The sequence below is a fragment of the Sphaeramia orbicularis genome, chromosome 15, assembly GCF_902148855.1.
Source record: "Sphaeramia orbicularis chromosome 15, fSphaOr1.1, whole genome shotgun sequence".
Classification (NCBI taxonomy): domain Eukaryota; kingdom Metazoa; phylum Chordata; class Actinopteri; order Kurtiformes; family Apogonidae; genus Sphaeramia; species Sphaeramia orbicularis.
Genome location: NC_043971.1, coordinates 12,366,930 through 12,382,965, shown reverse-complemented (window position 1 = coordinate 12,382,965; position 16,036 = coordinate 12,366,930). Strand labels below are relative to the sequence as shown.

At 36.5% G+C, this 16,036-nt stretch overlaps 1 protein-coding gene across 2 annotated transcripts; it reads right to left on the bottom strand.

Annotated features, from left to right (window-relative positions):
- Window positions 1-1,454: 1,454 nt before the first annotated feature.
- LOC115434778 (tumor-associated calcium signal transducer 2-like) lies at window positions 1,455-14,145 on the bottom strand. Of its 2 annotated transcripts, none has more exons than XM_030156911.1 (8): window positions 13,953-14,145; window positions 6,218-6,322; window positions 5,893-6,130; window positions 4,132-4,194; window positions 3,976-4,042; window positions 2,091-2,183; window positions 1,762-1,977; window positions 1,455-1,644 (listed from the first exon to the last, which is right to left on the bottom strand). In XM_030156911.1, exons 1-8 carry the CDS (start codon window positions 14,008-14,010, stop codon window positions 1,618-1,620), a joined length of 867 nt encoding a protein of 288 aa, XP_030012771.1. In that variant the 5' UTR covers window positions 14,011-14,145; the 3' UTR covers window positions 1,455-1,617. The 2 variants fall into 2 exon arrangements, with proteins under 2 accessions (XP_030012771.1, XP_030012772.1); XM_030156912.1 differs by having other exon boundaries at window positions 1,852-1,977.
- Window positions 14,146-16,036: the final 1,891 nt, after the last annotated feature.

Sequence of the window (16,036 nt, the reverse complement as noted above, 5' to 3'; positions counted from 1 at the left end):
TACTGACCGGAGGTTTTTATGTTTTCTGTCACTTTTGTCAGAACAATGAATGGAGACTGCCTCCAAGGACAGACGTGCGGGTCTCGACATTTAAAAAAAAGAACACAACGCAGAGTCCAACACCACCGGTTACATTTAGATACTTGTTTTTACATTCAGTTATTGATATCTTTGCTGAAAAAGTCCCTTTTTCTTCAGTTTTCTGTGTTTCTGATTTAACGACCTTTGAATTTATACTGAGCTTTTATGGACATCTACATGGTCAGTAAATCGAATATCGGAAAATGCACGATTTCACTAAAAAAAAAGGCAAAATACAGTGGAGATTATTATAATAAATGGTAATAAATTACTTGAGGAAGGATAAATCTACAGAAAAATTCATTTGGAAACAGTCACTAATAGTAGCACTGGGTCTTTATGGGTTAAAGTACATTTTCATGAATATATGCTTTTATTTTTGCATGGAAAACCTTTATTTGAATTGAAGTATTTTGACAGTGTGGTGTACTTATACTTAAGTAAAGGAAGTAAGTATTTATTCAAAGCAAATGTAAAGTGGTAACTGCCAAATGGTGGCACTGCTGTTCGTGTCAAATTAGAACCTTTAAAGTAGAAATAAAGCTATATTCAAAAAAAAAGAAAAAAAAAAAGTAAGCTGGTACATTTACAGTGTCTTAACTTTTAGTGCAACTCCCTCTGGTGGACACATGTGCTCTCAAGATTTTTGCAGATCATCTCATCAATAAGTGAACACATTTAAGATGCTCAGTCTTAGAATATTCAAACCGTGGTGGAAAAAAGTTTTTGGTCACCCCATGCATTTGTGATGTCACTCTTAAACCACTGAACTCTATTTTTCCATTCTCCAAACCCACATGCTCCCTTACATGCTCTGTTCCATCAAGGTCAAAGCTGGATGTTTCAGCAAAATAATGAAGCACGTCCAGGGCGTGACATGTTGACCCTGTCGAGAATCTGGTTTGGATATTTTTGCTTGTTAATGAACAATAAACAACAACAACAAAAAAATTGCGTTTGTTTGTTTGTGTTCGTCTGATGCAGCCACACCTTTTGAAATTCAAAAAATATTTTTCCACAAATATTTCATAAGATTTGAGATTGTGCAGGATTTTAAGGGTGTTTGAAAACTTTTTTCCACTATTGTATACCTTGAAACCCCTGTTCTACAACATCGCTAACATCTTTTCTATTGTGTAATGACTGTATTTAGATTTAAGTTCAAGTCAGTTTCAGAATCTTTTTTCTGCACAAAAGGTGGCTTCACTTTTTTTAGCTTTATATGGATGGATGGATAGATATGTGAGTGGGTAGATGGATGAATGGACAGATGGGTAGATGTACGGACGGATGGATGGCTGGAGGGATGGACAGATGGACAAATGGATGGATGGATGCATGGATAGATGGATGGATTGACGGATGATGAATTGATGCATGGATGGATGGATGGATGGATGGATGGATGGATGGACAGATGGACGAATTAATGCACGGATGGATGGACGGACGGATAGATGGATGGACGGACGGATAGATGGATGGACGGATGAATTCTGTGGTGGTGGAGAGCGCTGTCCATCCAAAATCTTGCATCTACTCCTGGCGCTTTCTGCAGTAGCACTATTAATACACAAAAAAAAAAAAAGAATCATGACTGAGAACAATATTTCATAGAATTACAGTTGACCTGCACAGATAAAGACAAAAATGTACGTAATGCTTAATGTATTTACTCACCCGAATCATCAAACCAGCCACAACAATCACCACCACCACCACCACCACCACGAGGATGATGACAGAGTGAATAATATTATGCGGCCTCACCTCACGGTAAGTGGGCGGTGTTTCATCGATGTAATTCACCTCTATGGATTCTATCTCCAGCTTCTGACCGCCCACGGTGGGCTTGAACCCCTCGTCCTTATTTGTAAACAGGGTTTGCCCCTTCACCTGCAGAAAAGGAGACAATGTTACAGAGTCAGTGAATGCACCTCCTTTGACTTATTTCACAAATCAAAAACTGAGTCTGAAATCACAGAGACAAAAAACAGCTGGTAACGTACGTCTTTCTCCATGTAGTAGGCCATACTAACGACGTCATTGCTCTGATTTCTCGTCATCACTTTCAGCGTAATCGAGCGTTCTTCATCAATATACTGTAAAAAGACACCCGAGAAGGTGACAAATGCATCAACAGCCAGTTATTTCCCTGGACTTTAACCCCTTTACAGGGCACTCATAGAAATACTCTGAAATTCAGAATTTCAACCTTAGTGTATTATTGGAGGACCTAACAAGATTTTACACTGCAAAAATCAAAATCTTACCAAGTGTATTTTTCTCATTTCTCATCAAAATATCTCATCACACTTAAAATAAGACATAATCACCTAAAGAGTAACTTTTCAGTGAGATATATGATCTTATTTTTAGACAATAGATCTTGAAAATCTTATTTCAAAAAATCTTACCAAGATAATTTTCACTTGTTTCATTGGCAGATTTTTTTTTGCTTGTTTCAAGATTTTTTTTTTTTTTTTTTGCTTAAGTCAAGCAAAAAAATCTGCCAATGAAACAAGTGAAAATTATCTTGGTAAGATTTCTTGAAATATGATTTTCAAGATCTACTGTCTAAAAAATAAGTTGTTATATCTCACTGAAAAGTTACCCTTGAGGTGATTATGTCTTATTTTAAGTGTGATAAGATATTTTGACTAAAATGAGGAAAATACACTTGGCAAGATTTAGATTTTTGCAGTGCACTCAACTTCAACTTTCAACTTGATTTAGCCTTAGAAAGGAAATTCGGTATGCTGCAGGGGTCATAACCACATACACAAAAAACACATACACAGAAACAGCACCACAGAATAAAATTACACAACACAGGACAACACACAATGGAACCACTCCCTTCCCAACACAAATGACAAAGGTCTCAATAGATATGAATATGGCCATAAGCATGAAAGATAAATAAACTAGAAAAGCACTAGGAGAGTGCAGACCTCTGCCAAGGCAGATCAGTCTGCCCCCCCGATCACCACCAAAATTTAATCATTTGTTACTTATGCCAGAATCAACATTTCCTGAAAATTTCATTAAAATTGCCCCCCACCACCACCACCACCACCACCAATCACCACCAAAATGTCATCAAAATCTGTCCATAATGTTTTGAGTTATCTTGCTAACGAACAAACAAACAAACAAACAAACAAACAAACAAACAAACAAACAAACAGACAAACCCCAATGAAAACATAACTTCCTTGGCAGAGGTAAAATGTCAAAATGTTTTATTGTCATGTATAAAATCAAGGTTAATGACGTTACCATATTTGGTTCCTTCCCCATAAGTGGCAAAAAAATGCGAGATGTAAATATAAACTAGAAAAGCCCTCGGAGAGCGCAGACCTCTGCCAAGGCAGATCACTCCCCCCCGAACACCACCTAAATTTAATCATTTGTTCCTTGTGCCAGTATCAACATTTCCTGAAAATTTCATCCAAATCTGTCTTAAGCATTTTGAGATATCTTGCTAACAGACAAACAGACAAACAAACAAACAGACAGACAAACACCGATGAAAACATAACATCTGTCGTTACACTTGGCGGAGGTAAAAATACAAGAAAAACACATGTAAGGTGAGAGGAACATGCATTTTAGAACATTAGAACCACATAAGTGCTGATCCAGACCACTGTCCACATCCACTTTATCCCTTTGAACACCATTCCTTACATTAGTACCAGTACTTCATGGTACCAAACAAAGCAGGTACACTCACTGTTCATGCAGAGGTGGACCTTACAGACCCTGTAGACCACATTGGACCTGAGATCGGTGCCTCACTGTCCTCACTGGAACTGCTGTTGTCACTGTCTTGTAATGTGTATGGAAATGACCAAAAATAGTCACTTGCTTATTAAAGGGTTAACTCACGAGAGGATGCTCCATCATGTCCGTGCTGAAGTTCATGTAACGTTCGTTAATGGCATCTGCAATGTCACTGCACAAAGGCAGTACATTAGGATTATAATCCTGCTTTGGATGCAATGGTTTTAATTTGGATTGTCAAACATAATGTACAGTACTTACGTCTTCAACGTGGTTGTATCCAGTGCAGTTGATACTGGTTTGTGTATCAAGTAAAAACTGATCCTGTTAGAGGAAATAAGAGAAGAAAAGGTGGTAAATGGTGAGATTATTCATCCCAATTATAGAGTCATGCTCTGTAAAAAATGTGATATTTGGTTACTGAAGAAAATACAGTGGTAGGATAGACTTTTTGGATACCCCATGCATGATATTTTGCATTAAGAATCACTCTTTACCCTATCAAAGCATTTGTGTCATATTTGCTACTCCAGGTTGTGAGACCTCTATCTCTATCAGTGTGATCAATGCTTTCCTTAAAAACCTGTTGTACTGTAAATGACCCGATATGTGTTTTCTGCACCCTGGTGGATTATCATCCCACTGCAGCCAGTGTTAAGGTTTATGGGCACTATCATCATTCATCATATATCATTCAACACACATTTTGTAGGAAAGTCTTTGGTAATTTTGAGAAAGTTATGTTAAGTAAAAAAAAAAAATCATATTGTTATTGGGTTGAAAATATTAAATAAATAAAAATATTGAAATTATGTTGCCATTCAAAGGAAATGAAATGGCTGTAAAAAGCTTATGTAAAAAAAGTACCTGAAATGTTCTACATTTTCAAATGTTACAGGTCAAATTTATTTTTATATCTAAAGTTAACGTTGTTGTGAGCAAAAAGTTGCCAAAAATGCCCAATGTGTCGAATGTCATACAAAAAGTTTATCATGAACAAAATGGCAAAATATGGCAAAATTTTTTGTTTGGATTTTGTTGAAAGGACTAATAAGCACTTTAATTCCAAAAAATGTGCATTTTGTGGCTAGTTTGTCATGGATCAGGTTTTACAGGGTTTCTCTAAAACCACATGCTATCTTCTGCACATGCTCTGTTCCATCAAGGTCAAAACTGGATGTCTCAGCAAATTGAAACTATCAAGGATGTAGTTCAGGTATTTTTTCTTATCAACAATAAACAAAAATAAAAAAAAATATATTTTATGATAGTGCTATTACCCCGCCCCCCATAGTGGCTAATAGTGTTGATTTTGGTTTGGTATGTTTGTTTGTTTGTTTGTTAACACTTTAGCAAAGTATTGGTTGAATTCATACCAAATTGGGTTAACAGATTTCCAGTGACCCAGAATAGATGTGATTACATTTTGGGAAAGTAGGTCAAAGTTCAATTTTAAATTTTAAATTTTAAATTTTAAATGTTATTTTTCCCCCATTTACTCATAGTGGCTGAAATTTGTCCATGGTGTCGATGTCTATGCTGACACCAGCACACGCATAGACATGATGACATCTGCTGGATCGATGCCAAAATAAGATACAATACATGCGAGGGCCGGGGTTTGTTGCACTTGGCACCACTTGTTATAATATTTGAGATGAAGGGATCATTTCCCGTTGATTTGTGCAGTGTTTACTTGTGTTATGCTCAGTCTCAGGGGCGCTGCTAGCAATTGTGGGCCCCATGAAAGCTAAACAATGTGGGCCCTTCATAGAATTCAGAATTCGATTTGGTGGTGGTGGGGTAGGGGCAGTGGGGGTACCAAGTGAAAGTGAAACTTAACATGCTTTCAACATCCGACTCCTGGCTTCTATGTCTCCATTATACAGTGAATCTTACATGAAATTTTCACAACTTCTATCCACTGGGCCCCCTCCACTGCTCTATGGGCCCCCCAGAAATGCTGGGCCCCATGAATTTGTCATGTTTACCCCCCTTGAGTTTGCAAGAAAAATCACTCACGTAGTCTCCACCAGCTCGTCACATTTCAGGTTTTTGTCTCCCTTTTCAGTTCGACGAATACCGGCGCTGTTGACACACCAGCACTCCTCACTGTTGTTGCACTGCTTGGCTTTGAATGTGCCGTCGCTTTCACAGTCTGGGTAGTATTTTTCATGAGGCTTTCCACTGATCGTATGGGTCCTCTGGCCTTCTCTGGCCCTGTGCATTTCAGCCATCATCACGAAGCACTTGGGGACCACTGCAAATGAAACAAAAGGAACATTAGAAACAACAAAAACACATATAGAAAAGAACATTGTTGGTTTGATTAAAATCCTTTACTTACATTTGGTGCAGTCCACTTTTAGCCTGGTGGTATTACTGACCGTAAGGAGACACTGACATGGAGTTCCGTCACAGTTGGCCCACTTCATAGTTTTACATGGTGGACCTAAGAGATGACCAAAGATTTAAGATTAGATGAACTTTCTTTATTTGCCAGTATATAGACATGCACCACACACTGAAAGTGACCTTCTGCTTTTAACCCATCACTAAAACATGTAGGAACACACCACACACACTGCAGACTAGGAGCAGTGGGCTTGCCATGTCAAGCGTCCGGGTTGCAAATGGGGGCGTTAAGTGCCTTGCTCAAGAGCACATCAGCCAATAACTTTCTGCCAATTTAGGGAATCAAACTAGGGACCCTTCAGTCACAAGGCAACTCTCGAGCCTTCTAGGCCACAGCTGTCTCTATTATCTGTTTCATTACAGATAGATTTTTTTGCTACGTTTGTGAAACACAGCTCTAGAGGATAATACAGTCGAGGAAAAAATTATTAGACCACCTTTGTTTCCTTCAATTTCTTGTTCATTTTAATGCCTGGTACAACTAAAGGTATATTTGTTTGGACAAATATAATGATAATAACAAAAGTAGCTCATAAGAGTTTAATTTCAGAGCTGACATCTATCCATTTTCCATGGTTTTCTTGATAATAACCAAAATCACTTCAGTTCTTACATCAATATCTATGGCATTGTACTGACAAAAACAGTGCTTTTAGGCATTCCATGTTTTCTTTTCTGTCTGTTTTATGTTTATGTTTATGCATTTGGCAGACGCTTTTTTCCAAAGCGACTTACAGGGGAAAACCAATTAAATCACTCAGTCAATCAAATTTTATTTATATAGCGCCAGACCACAACAAAAAAGTTATCTCATGACACTTTAAATATAGAGTTGGTCAAAAACCAGACTCTAAGCCAATTTACAGAAACCCAACAGAATCCTCCAGGAGCAAACACTTGTGACTGGTAACAGTGGCGAGGAAACACTTCCCTTTAACAGCAGAAACCTGGAGCAGACCCAGACTCCTGGAGGATGGACGCCTGCCTTGACCAGTTGGGGTTAAAGAGAGAGGGTAAAGAAAGAGAAAAAGAGAGAGCGATAGAGATAGAGACTGGGGGAGAGGGGGAGAAGGGGGAGACACATGGAGGCAGCTGAGGATAAGTGAGTGATAATGATGGAGGCAGGAGAGAGGCAGGACCACCGCAGCAGGTCCAGAGATAATCCTGGGAAAATCTGTGATAATCCTGGGAAAAACCTTATTAAAATATTTGAAATGGAATGTCTGACAGTGCTAGGACAGGAGGTGCTTTTAGAAGAGCTGGGTCTTCAGGAGCTTCTTGAAGATAGGCAGGGATGCCTCTGTTCTCGTAGTACTCTGTAGAACATTCCACCAACGGGGAACGACCCATGAAAAGAGCCTGGATTGTCTTGTACAAGGTCTGGGGACCACCAGACAACGTTCCCCAGATGAGCGGAGTGGTCGCGGGGCAACATAAGCTTTTATCAGTGCACCTAGGTAGGTAGGAGCAGACCCACTGAGAATTTTGTAGGCTAGGATTAACGATTTGAATTTTATTGAATTATATTGAATTTTAGTCACATGATACACACAGGAGTTAGTACGTGATTGCATAACCGTTGTTTTGGATGACTTTTGATGGTCTAATAAATTTTTCCGTGACTGTATCAACAATTTTAAGTAAAACAGATAAAGAAGGCCAGCTCTGTCCTGGCATGTCCTCTGGAAGCTGTGGAAGAGGTGGGGATTCCTCCCGAGCTGTCCTCCATGACGGACAAAGACTCCCACCCCCTCCAACACACACTCACTGCACTGAGGAGCTCCATCAGTGACAGAATGAGACACCCCAAGTGTGTGAAGGAGAGGTATTGCAGGTCTTTCCTTCCTGCAGCGGTCAGACTCCACAACAAGAACTGCTCCAAATAACTGTGCAATAAACTGTATCCCTGTTCAACCTGCAGCATGATCAACATATGCACAACTGTAAATAGTATATATAGCTTTTTCAATTTGTCTTTATTTTCTTTTGATTTTGCACTTCTTCTGCTCTTGTGTGCTTTTCTTGTGTGCTTTTTGTGCTTTGCTGCTGTAACCTGGAATATCTCCTTGTGGGACAAATAAAGCCTTATCTTATCTTATCTTATCTTATCTTATCTTATCTTATCTTATCTTATCTTATCTTATCTTATCTCATCTCATCTCATCTCATCTCATCTCATCTTATTTTATCTCACCTTATCTCATCTTATCTTATCTCATCTTATTTTATCTTATCTCATCTCATCTTATCTTATCTCATCTTATCTCATCTCATCTTATCTCATCTTATCTCATCTTATTTTATCGTATCTTATCGTATCTCATCTTATTTTATCTTATCTTATCTCATCTCATCTTATCTTATCTTATCTTATCTTATCTCATCTCATCTCATCTCATCTCATCTCATCTCATCTCATCTCATCTCATCTCATCTCATCTCATCTCAACAGAAACTTTACCGACTTTGAGACACAGATGAAGGTTAAAGTTCATTTCTAAGTTTTCATGTGTTCCCAGGTTTCACTCATCCAGAGGCTGAAGGCTGTAGTTGATCAGAAAGTGTAATATTTGCCTCCACCATGCATACATGCACACAGTTCAATTAAAACATTAATATATATATATATATATATATATATATATATATATATATATTTTTTTTTTTTTTTTTTTTTTTTTTTACCTACGCCTCCATCACCAGAACATGTTGAAATAAATGCATGTTTTTTGGCTCTCTACTCTTTTTTTTTTTTTTTAACCTATTTTTGTGTCTTGTCACATTCTTTTCTTCTCATTTCATCCTTAAAACTTAAACCCTCTTCTTCATTTCACATGGCTTTGGTGTGATCAACATGTCTAAATTTGCCTAGAGAGTACTCTTCTTCTAGTTTATTTCAGGAAATTAATTCACATAGTTATGATATTATAGTTATGTATTTTATTCTGACATAAAAATTGCTCCATGACCTCTTTTGGGTCAGTTTGTGAACGGCAGATCTAGAGGATAATATCAATAATTTTAAGTAAAACAAAAAATTTCACAGACTTTGTGACACAGATGAAGGTTAAAGTTCAATTTTAAATCGTCACTTGTTCCCAGGTTTTACTAGTCTAGAGGCTTGAGGCTTAAAGTGCAATATTTGCCTCTAAAATACAGTGGAGCATTAGTATGAAGTAGCAGTAAATGGAAATACTCAAGTAAAGTACTTACATTTTCATCTTAATGCACCATTTGAATATAAGTACTACTTATGCCCAGTGTTACCAGTTTGTATTTGTTTACTCATGAATGGTGTGTTTCTCCACAGGTGACTCTGCCTCCAGATAAGAGTTCATTTTTGGTTCTTCATTAGTGTTATCGTAGCTCAGCTCTTTCTCTGGTGTTACCATTTCACCCATTTACAATAGGGGAAAAAAGTTTGAGGACACCCTTAAAATTTTCCACTTTCTCAAATATGATCATGAAATATTTGTGTGTTTCAAAAATGTTTGGATGATTTTTTTGTTTATTGTTAACAAGAAAAAAAAAACTAAATTCTGTCATCTCCTGGTCCTGGATGTGTTTAGTAATAATAATAATAATAATAATAATAATAATAATAATAATAATAATAATAATAATAATAATAATAATAATAATAATTATAATTATAATAATATCATAATTATATAGCGCTTTTTTGGACACTCAAAGTGCAGAATGGAGCATGTAGGTTTGGAGAATGGAAAGATACTAGGCAGAGTTCAAGGATATAAGAGTAATTCTTAATGCAAATATGCCTTAATGGGGTGTCTGAAAACTTTTTCCCACCGCTGTATAAATGTTCTAAGATTCAGCATCTTAAATGCGTTCACTTATTGATGAGATAATGTGTAAAAATCTTGAAAACACATTCAAACTAGAAATCAAAACTAGATTCTTTACAGTTTTAACATGTCTTGTCCTGGATGTGTTTCATTATTTTGCTGAAACATCCAGTTTTGACCTTGATATAACAGAGCATGTGCAGACAGGAGTATGTGAGTTTGGAGAATGGAATGATGCAGAGTTCAATGGCTTAAGAGTGATTCTTAACCCATAAAGACCCAAACATCCACCATCGACCAAAAGCATCAAATGATCTAAACTCTTCTTCCACTAATCCTATTAATCCATGTAAATAATTGGTGTAAAATACAGTTTGTCATCTTTTCATGGTCATCAGATATGACCCATTTGGACGTTCAGAGGCTCCGTAGTGAACGTGAAAACACCGTCATCTTCTACAACATTGGAAGAAGAAACCCATGGATTGGATCAGTGGTGGTGGATGGATACACTGGGTTTATGTTCAGTTAATGAAAGATTTTGCTGAAAAAGTCTCCCTTTCATCTGTTTTTTGCTATTTGGATATAATGACCTTTAACTTTACTCTGAGCTTTTATGGACATTTTCACTATCAGTCAGTTAAACATAGAAAAACTAAACATTGGAAAACAGATAGGATAGACTGTTGTGTGGAGAAGGGGGTGGGATTAAATAAGTTACACTTCCTCCCACTCCTTTTCAAATGTCCAAATGAAGTCATACTTTGTTTTCATGTACAGGTTTTTGTTTTTTGTTTGTTTGTTTTCTTATAATCTGTTTCATTTGTCAAGACTAAGTAGGATTACTTTGTTTTCTTGCATATTTGAAATAAACTAAACTACAAAAAAAAAAAAAAAAAAATCGATGATTTTCACTGGAAAAAATGCTAAATTCTGACTGTAATATTATGATAAATGGTGATAAATCACTTAAGAAAGGTTAAATAGAGAAAAAATTCATTTGGGACCTGACACGAAAGTCACTTTGGGTCCTTATGGGTTCATCATCAACATCATCTTTATTGCCAGACTCAGGAGTCCATTGTTATGGAAATTTCCTTTACATAGGATGAGAAGAGAAACTGGTGATTGGAGTCGACTTGTCTTTGTGTTGTCTTTTATTCTGCAGAGGGAGTAAGTCTGACAGTTGAAAAAAGGTCACACATCGGTTTTTATACAAGGTGATTGCTGGGCAGATAAGAGGATGCGCAATATCATTTCAGAAAATCCACATGGGTGTTGATTTCTTAGAGTGTACCCACACGTTTCCTTTGTGTGATCACAGTTAGTTTCATGTGGGCTAAGCTACTGGTGTTAGAAAAAATTCATGATCTCTACCTGCATGCACCATCTGCAAAAGAGTCTTAATTACTAAGACAAAAGTTAACATGTAAAATATTTCATTGCACCATTTAAAAACAAGCAACAAATAAAAATAAATTAAAAACACAGGATAAAAAACACATTTAAACAGACAAAACATTACCATTATTATAAAAGACAACTGTAAAAACTTTAAGATAGGCTTATTTTGTCATTTGTAAGGTAAACTACATGAACAGTAATCCATTGGAATTATTTCGTGACCTCGTAAGGAAGTTATTTTATAAGGGTTCAAAATTTAAGAAATGAGCTGATCAATATTGATTATTTCATGGACTTTGGCTTTAAATTATTGATACTTTTGACAGTAGATTTTCTTGAAAATGCATCAGACTCATAGTATCAAATCAAATCAAATTTTATTTATATAGCACCAAATCATAACAAAAGTTATCTCATGACACTTTGACATGACATGAGAGAAACTCACTAAATCAAATAGTGAGATGGTCCAGTCGCCTGATTGGTGAGTCCCAGTCTTGTCCCGCCTCCCTGTACACTAAACAGGTACAGAGGATGGCTTCATCAGTTCTGAACAATGACTCCCATCCTTTACAAGGTGAATTTCAACTCCTTTCCTCTGGATGGAGGTTCTTAGTCCCAAGGTGCAGGACACAGCGTTATAAAAATAGCTTTGTTCCTGTCGCCGTCACTGAGCTCAATAAGAAATAGTGACATTGCACTTTACTAACTTATTTAGTTATTTATTCCATTTCTTTGCTCTATTTATTATTATTGTGACTTCAAATTTGTTTTTAAATTTTTAAATTTTATGTTCTTATCCTGGTTTTTATCCCAGATTGTTTTTATTTTATCTTTTCTGGTTTTTATTGTGTTTTTATTGCATCTTGTTTTCATTTATCTGATCTTATTTATTTTATTCTTTTACTTATCCATGCTGCTATACCGATGAATGGTGGAACACTGAGCACTTTTTGTCCTGTCTGTAAGCGTGATCAAGTGCCTGTCTTGCATGTTCAATGTATGTGTTGTTGTAATGCCAAGGCAATCACCTAGACTGCAAACAAATCTACCTACTGGTATAAATAAAGTAACCTTGACCTTGACCTTTACATATTGAGTTGGTCAAAACCAGACTCTAAGCCAACTCTGAACAATAATCCATTGAAATTATTCTGTGACCTCTTTAGGAAATGATTTTATAAGGGTTCAAAGTCTCCATTATCAAGCGTTCATTTTTTTTCCTGTGCCAAAATGTCTAGAATAGACACACATAGATTTTTGAAGTGTGGCCCACATAACTGCTGTATCTTAGACCGATTAATTTTTTTTCACCAAAATTGCAGAAGTTGCAGTCAACAATATACCTGACACTATGGTAATGTTAATTTTGGCAACTTGAGGTGAAAACAGCAACTTTTGATATGCTGAAAAATTTGTCCATTTTTGATGTAGTTTTGTTTTACCCTGCGTAATCGAAATGTTTTTCGGTGAAAATGGCTGAAATTGATAGTGCTAGTGTTGCACCCTTGAAATGAACTCACGTTCTTCTTCATTTTGGGCAACTTTTATTACTGTCCTCAGTTCGGTTTACATCAAGCATTTTTTTAGTTTCTGCGCGAATACACAGCAATGCACTGACTCTACTACCCATGAGGCCTTTCGTGTCTCGCTCTTAAAGGAACATGACCATGTTATTACATAGGTACAGTTTTAGAATTAAAAAAAAAAAAAAATTACTCAATTGTGTGTATATATATATATATATATGAATAATGTTTTAACCTCTACAATGAAATATGAATTTATAATTATGTACTTATAATTGACCAAATCCTATTACCGTGTAAATATATATATATTTTTTAAATTTCAATGCGCTACGCTAGACGTGCTAGAAATACCCTTTCCATTCATGTATTACACTTATACACCAGGTAAATGTAGGCCGACTCATTATCATCTGAACAATTTTTTTTACCCTATGCAACTGCTTGACCACACCCAATGATAGAATTCTGAGAATCCTTCAATCAGCAGATAAATGTGTACATTAAGTTTCTCATAAGGTTTTTTTTTTTCTTATTACATTTTGTTTATTTCGAGCATTTACAGAATACATGCAAATTCAGAATTAAAAGAATCATTCATCTACACTTGAAAAGGAGTGGGAAGAAGAAAAACGTATTTAATCCCACCCCCATTCTCATCATTAAATAACTTAACATAATAACATTTTAAATACTCATTCCTGTCCTTAGACTTCAAGTCAGAATAATGAACAAAATAGGCTTATGCAATATATCACAAATTGCATGGAGTGTCTGAAAACCTTATTCCATCCTTCTATAAATGTTCTCAGTTATAAGTAACATTTTGGTTAGGCATAACTAAATCTTTATAATCTGGTCCTATAGACAGACAGACAGACACACTTTAAAATAGCTTAACTGTTTCACAAAATTAGTTACTTACATTTAGCTGAGGCTAAGACAGCAAAAGCTGCAGAAGTCAGGGTAATCCAAATTTTCATGATGAATTCCGAAGAAGAGTTATTTAACAAAGAAACGTTGCCCTGTTGAGAGTTTATCTGTGGTGCGTGTTCCTAGATATGATGAGTCATTTCACAGCATCAAAACAACAGCAACTGCACAGGCAACTGAGAGGAGAGCTCCTCAGTCTGAGGGCAGGCTGTACGCACCTCATTTAACGTCACATCCGCCTGCATTCTCGAGAAAAGCTGAAAAAAATGAAACATGGACAACATCTGGAACACATTTCCTACATTACTTCACTCATTGCCCCTGTGATCTCTTCTAGGGTTTGGTAGAAAATGTGCAAAGTGAAAGTCCCTCATATATTAACCCGTTAATGCATGAATTATGAGAATCTTAATCAAGAATTTTTGTACTGAGTGTTTTTATTTTTCTTAAATTTGGCATTATTTGTACAGCTTTTTTATTTTTTTAATCTATTCTTGTATTTTATTCTTTTATTTCAGTTTTATCTATTCTTTAGTATTTTTATTGTAATTTTATTTATTTCATTTCGTGTTTTTTTTTTGTTTTACAGTTGTTCTATGTCTTTTAATCTATTCTTGTATTTTACTCTGTTATTTTGTTTTTGTTTTTTTTTTTCTACAGTACATTAATCCACTGTGCTTTATAAATAAAGTTGGATTGGATTAAAAAAAACCAATGCGTTTGAATTTTTTTAATGAATCTATTTTTCTCGGAGTTGCAAAAAAGTCCACTCAGCTGGACACCATGCGTCCAATTTCTGAAGCAAAGAAACATGTATTTACTAATATGCTGTGTGAAAACTATGAAATACAAACATTTTTCATGCTGCTAATCTGATGTTTTGTCACATTTAACATACCCTAATTCTAGTTATTACTCACTTCATGGAGATAATATGAAAAAAAACCTTTTTGGTGTTAATTACAGTCTAATAAAAATAATAAGCAATTACTTTACACTCAAACATGTTACTGCAGATCAATTTTATGAAGAACAGCAAAGTTACAGTAATGGTATGAATGTTAGTGCATGGGATGATGCATGAGCACCCAATGTGTTGGCTGATGTGGAACTAAAACAACAAAATCCATGAATATACAAGAGAACAGCTGTAGAACAGCTGTCCACTGGAGTGACCACAATGCATGAAAGGGTTAATATACTAGTGTATCAGCCTAATACTTCATACTGAGGGCTGTTAAACTCAGAAAAGACATCTGACATGTCCTAATAAATCGGTACCATGGAAATAAACAAAATGATAAGAGGAAGTTCATTCTAATGTGGTGACGAACCCTCCTCCAACTCTGCAGACATCCTCCCCCATAAGCTCCTTGTCAGTGTCTTTGACACAATTGGACCATGGGTCACAAAGCTTTTTAACCTGTCACTCTCAACTGGTTTGTTTCCCAGCTCCTTCAAACAGGCCATCATAGAACCTAAACTAAAGAAAACCACACTGGACCCCACAGACTTCAAACGCTACAGGCCCATTTCAGAGCTCCCCCTATTGGCCAAAATCCTTGAGAAAGCAGTGTCTAAACAACTTACAGCTTTTCTGGAGACACACCAGATCTATGACACTTTTCAGTCTGGGTTTAGACAACGCCACTCAACAGAAACCGCACTATTAAAAGTGTCTAGTGACATCCTGATGGCGGCCGACTCCGGGAAATCCATGGTCTTGGTCCTGCTAGATCTCTCCTCTGCCTTTGACACAGTGGACCATACCATAATGATTGAGAGACTGAGGGACCTGGTAGGGATGTCAGGTCCTGTGCTTGACTGGTTCTCCTCTTACCTGACCGGCAGAAGCTTCACTGTGTCAATAAACAACTTCCGATCTGACTCAGCGGAGCTACTGTGTGGTGTGCCCCAAGGCTCTGTCCTGGGACCAGTGCTATTCTTACTCTGTCCTCCCACTTGGCCACATTATCCGACAGTATAGTGATGTCTCCTATCATCTATTCGCAGATGACATCCAGATATACTGCTCCTTTAACTCCTCTGAGCCCCACAAACTGAGTTCCTTAATAA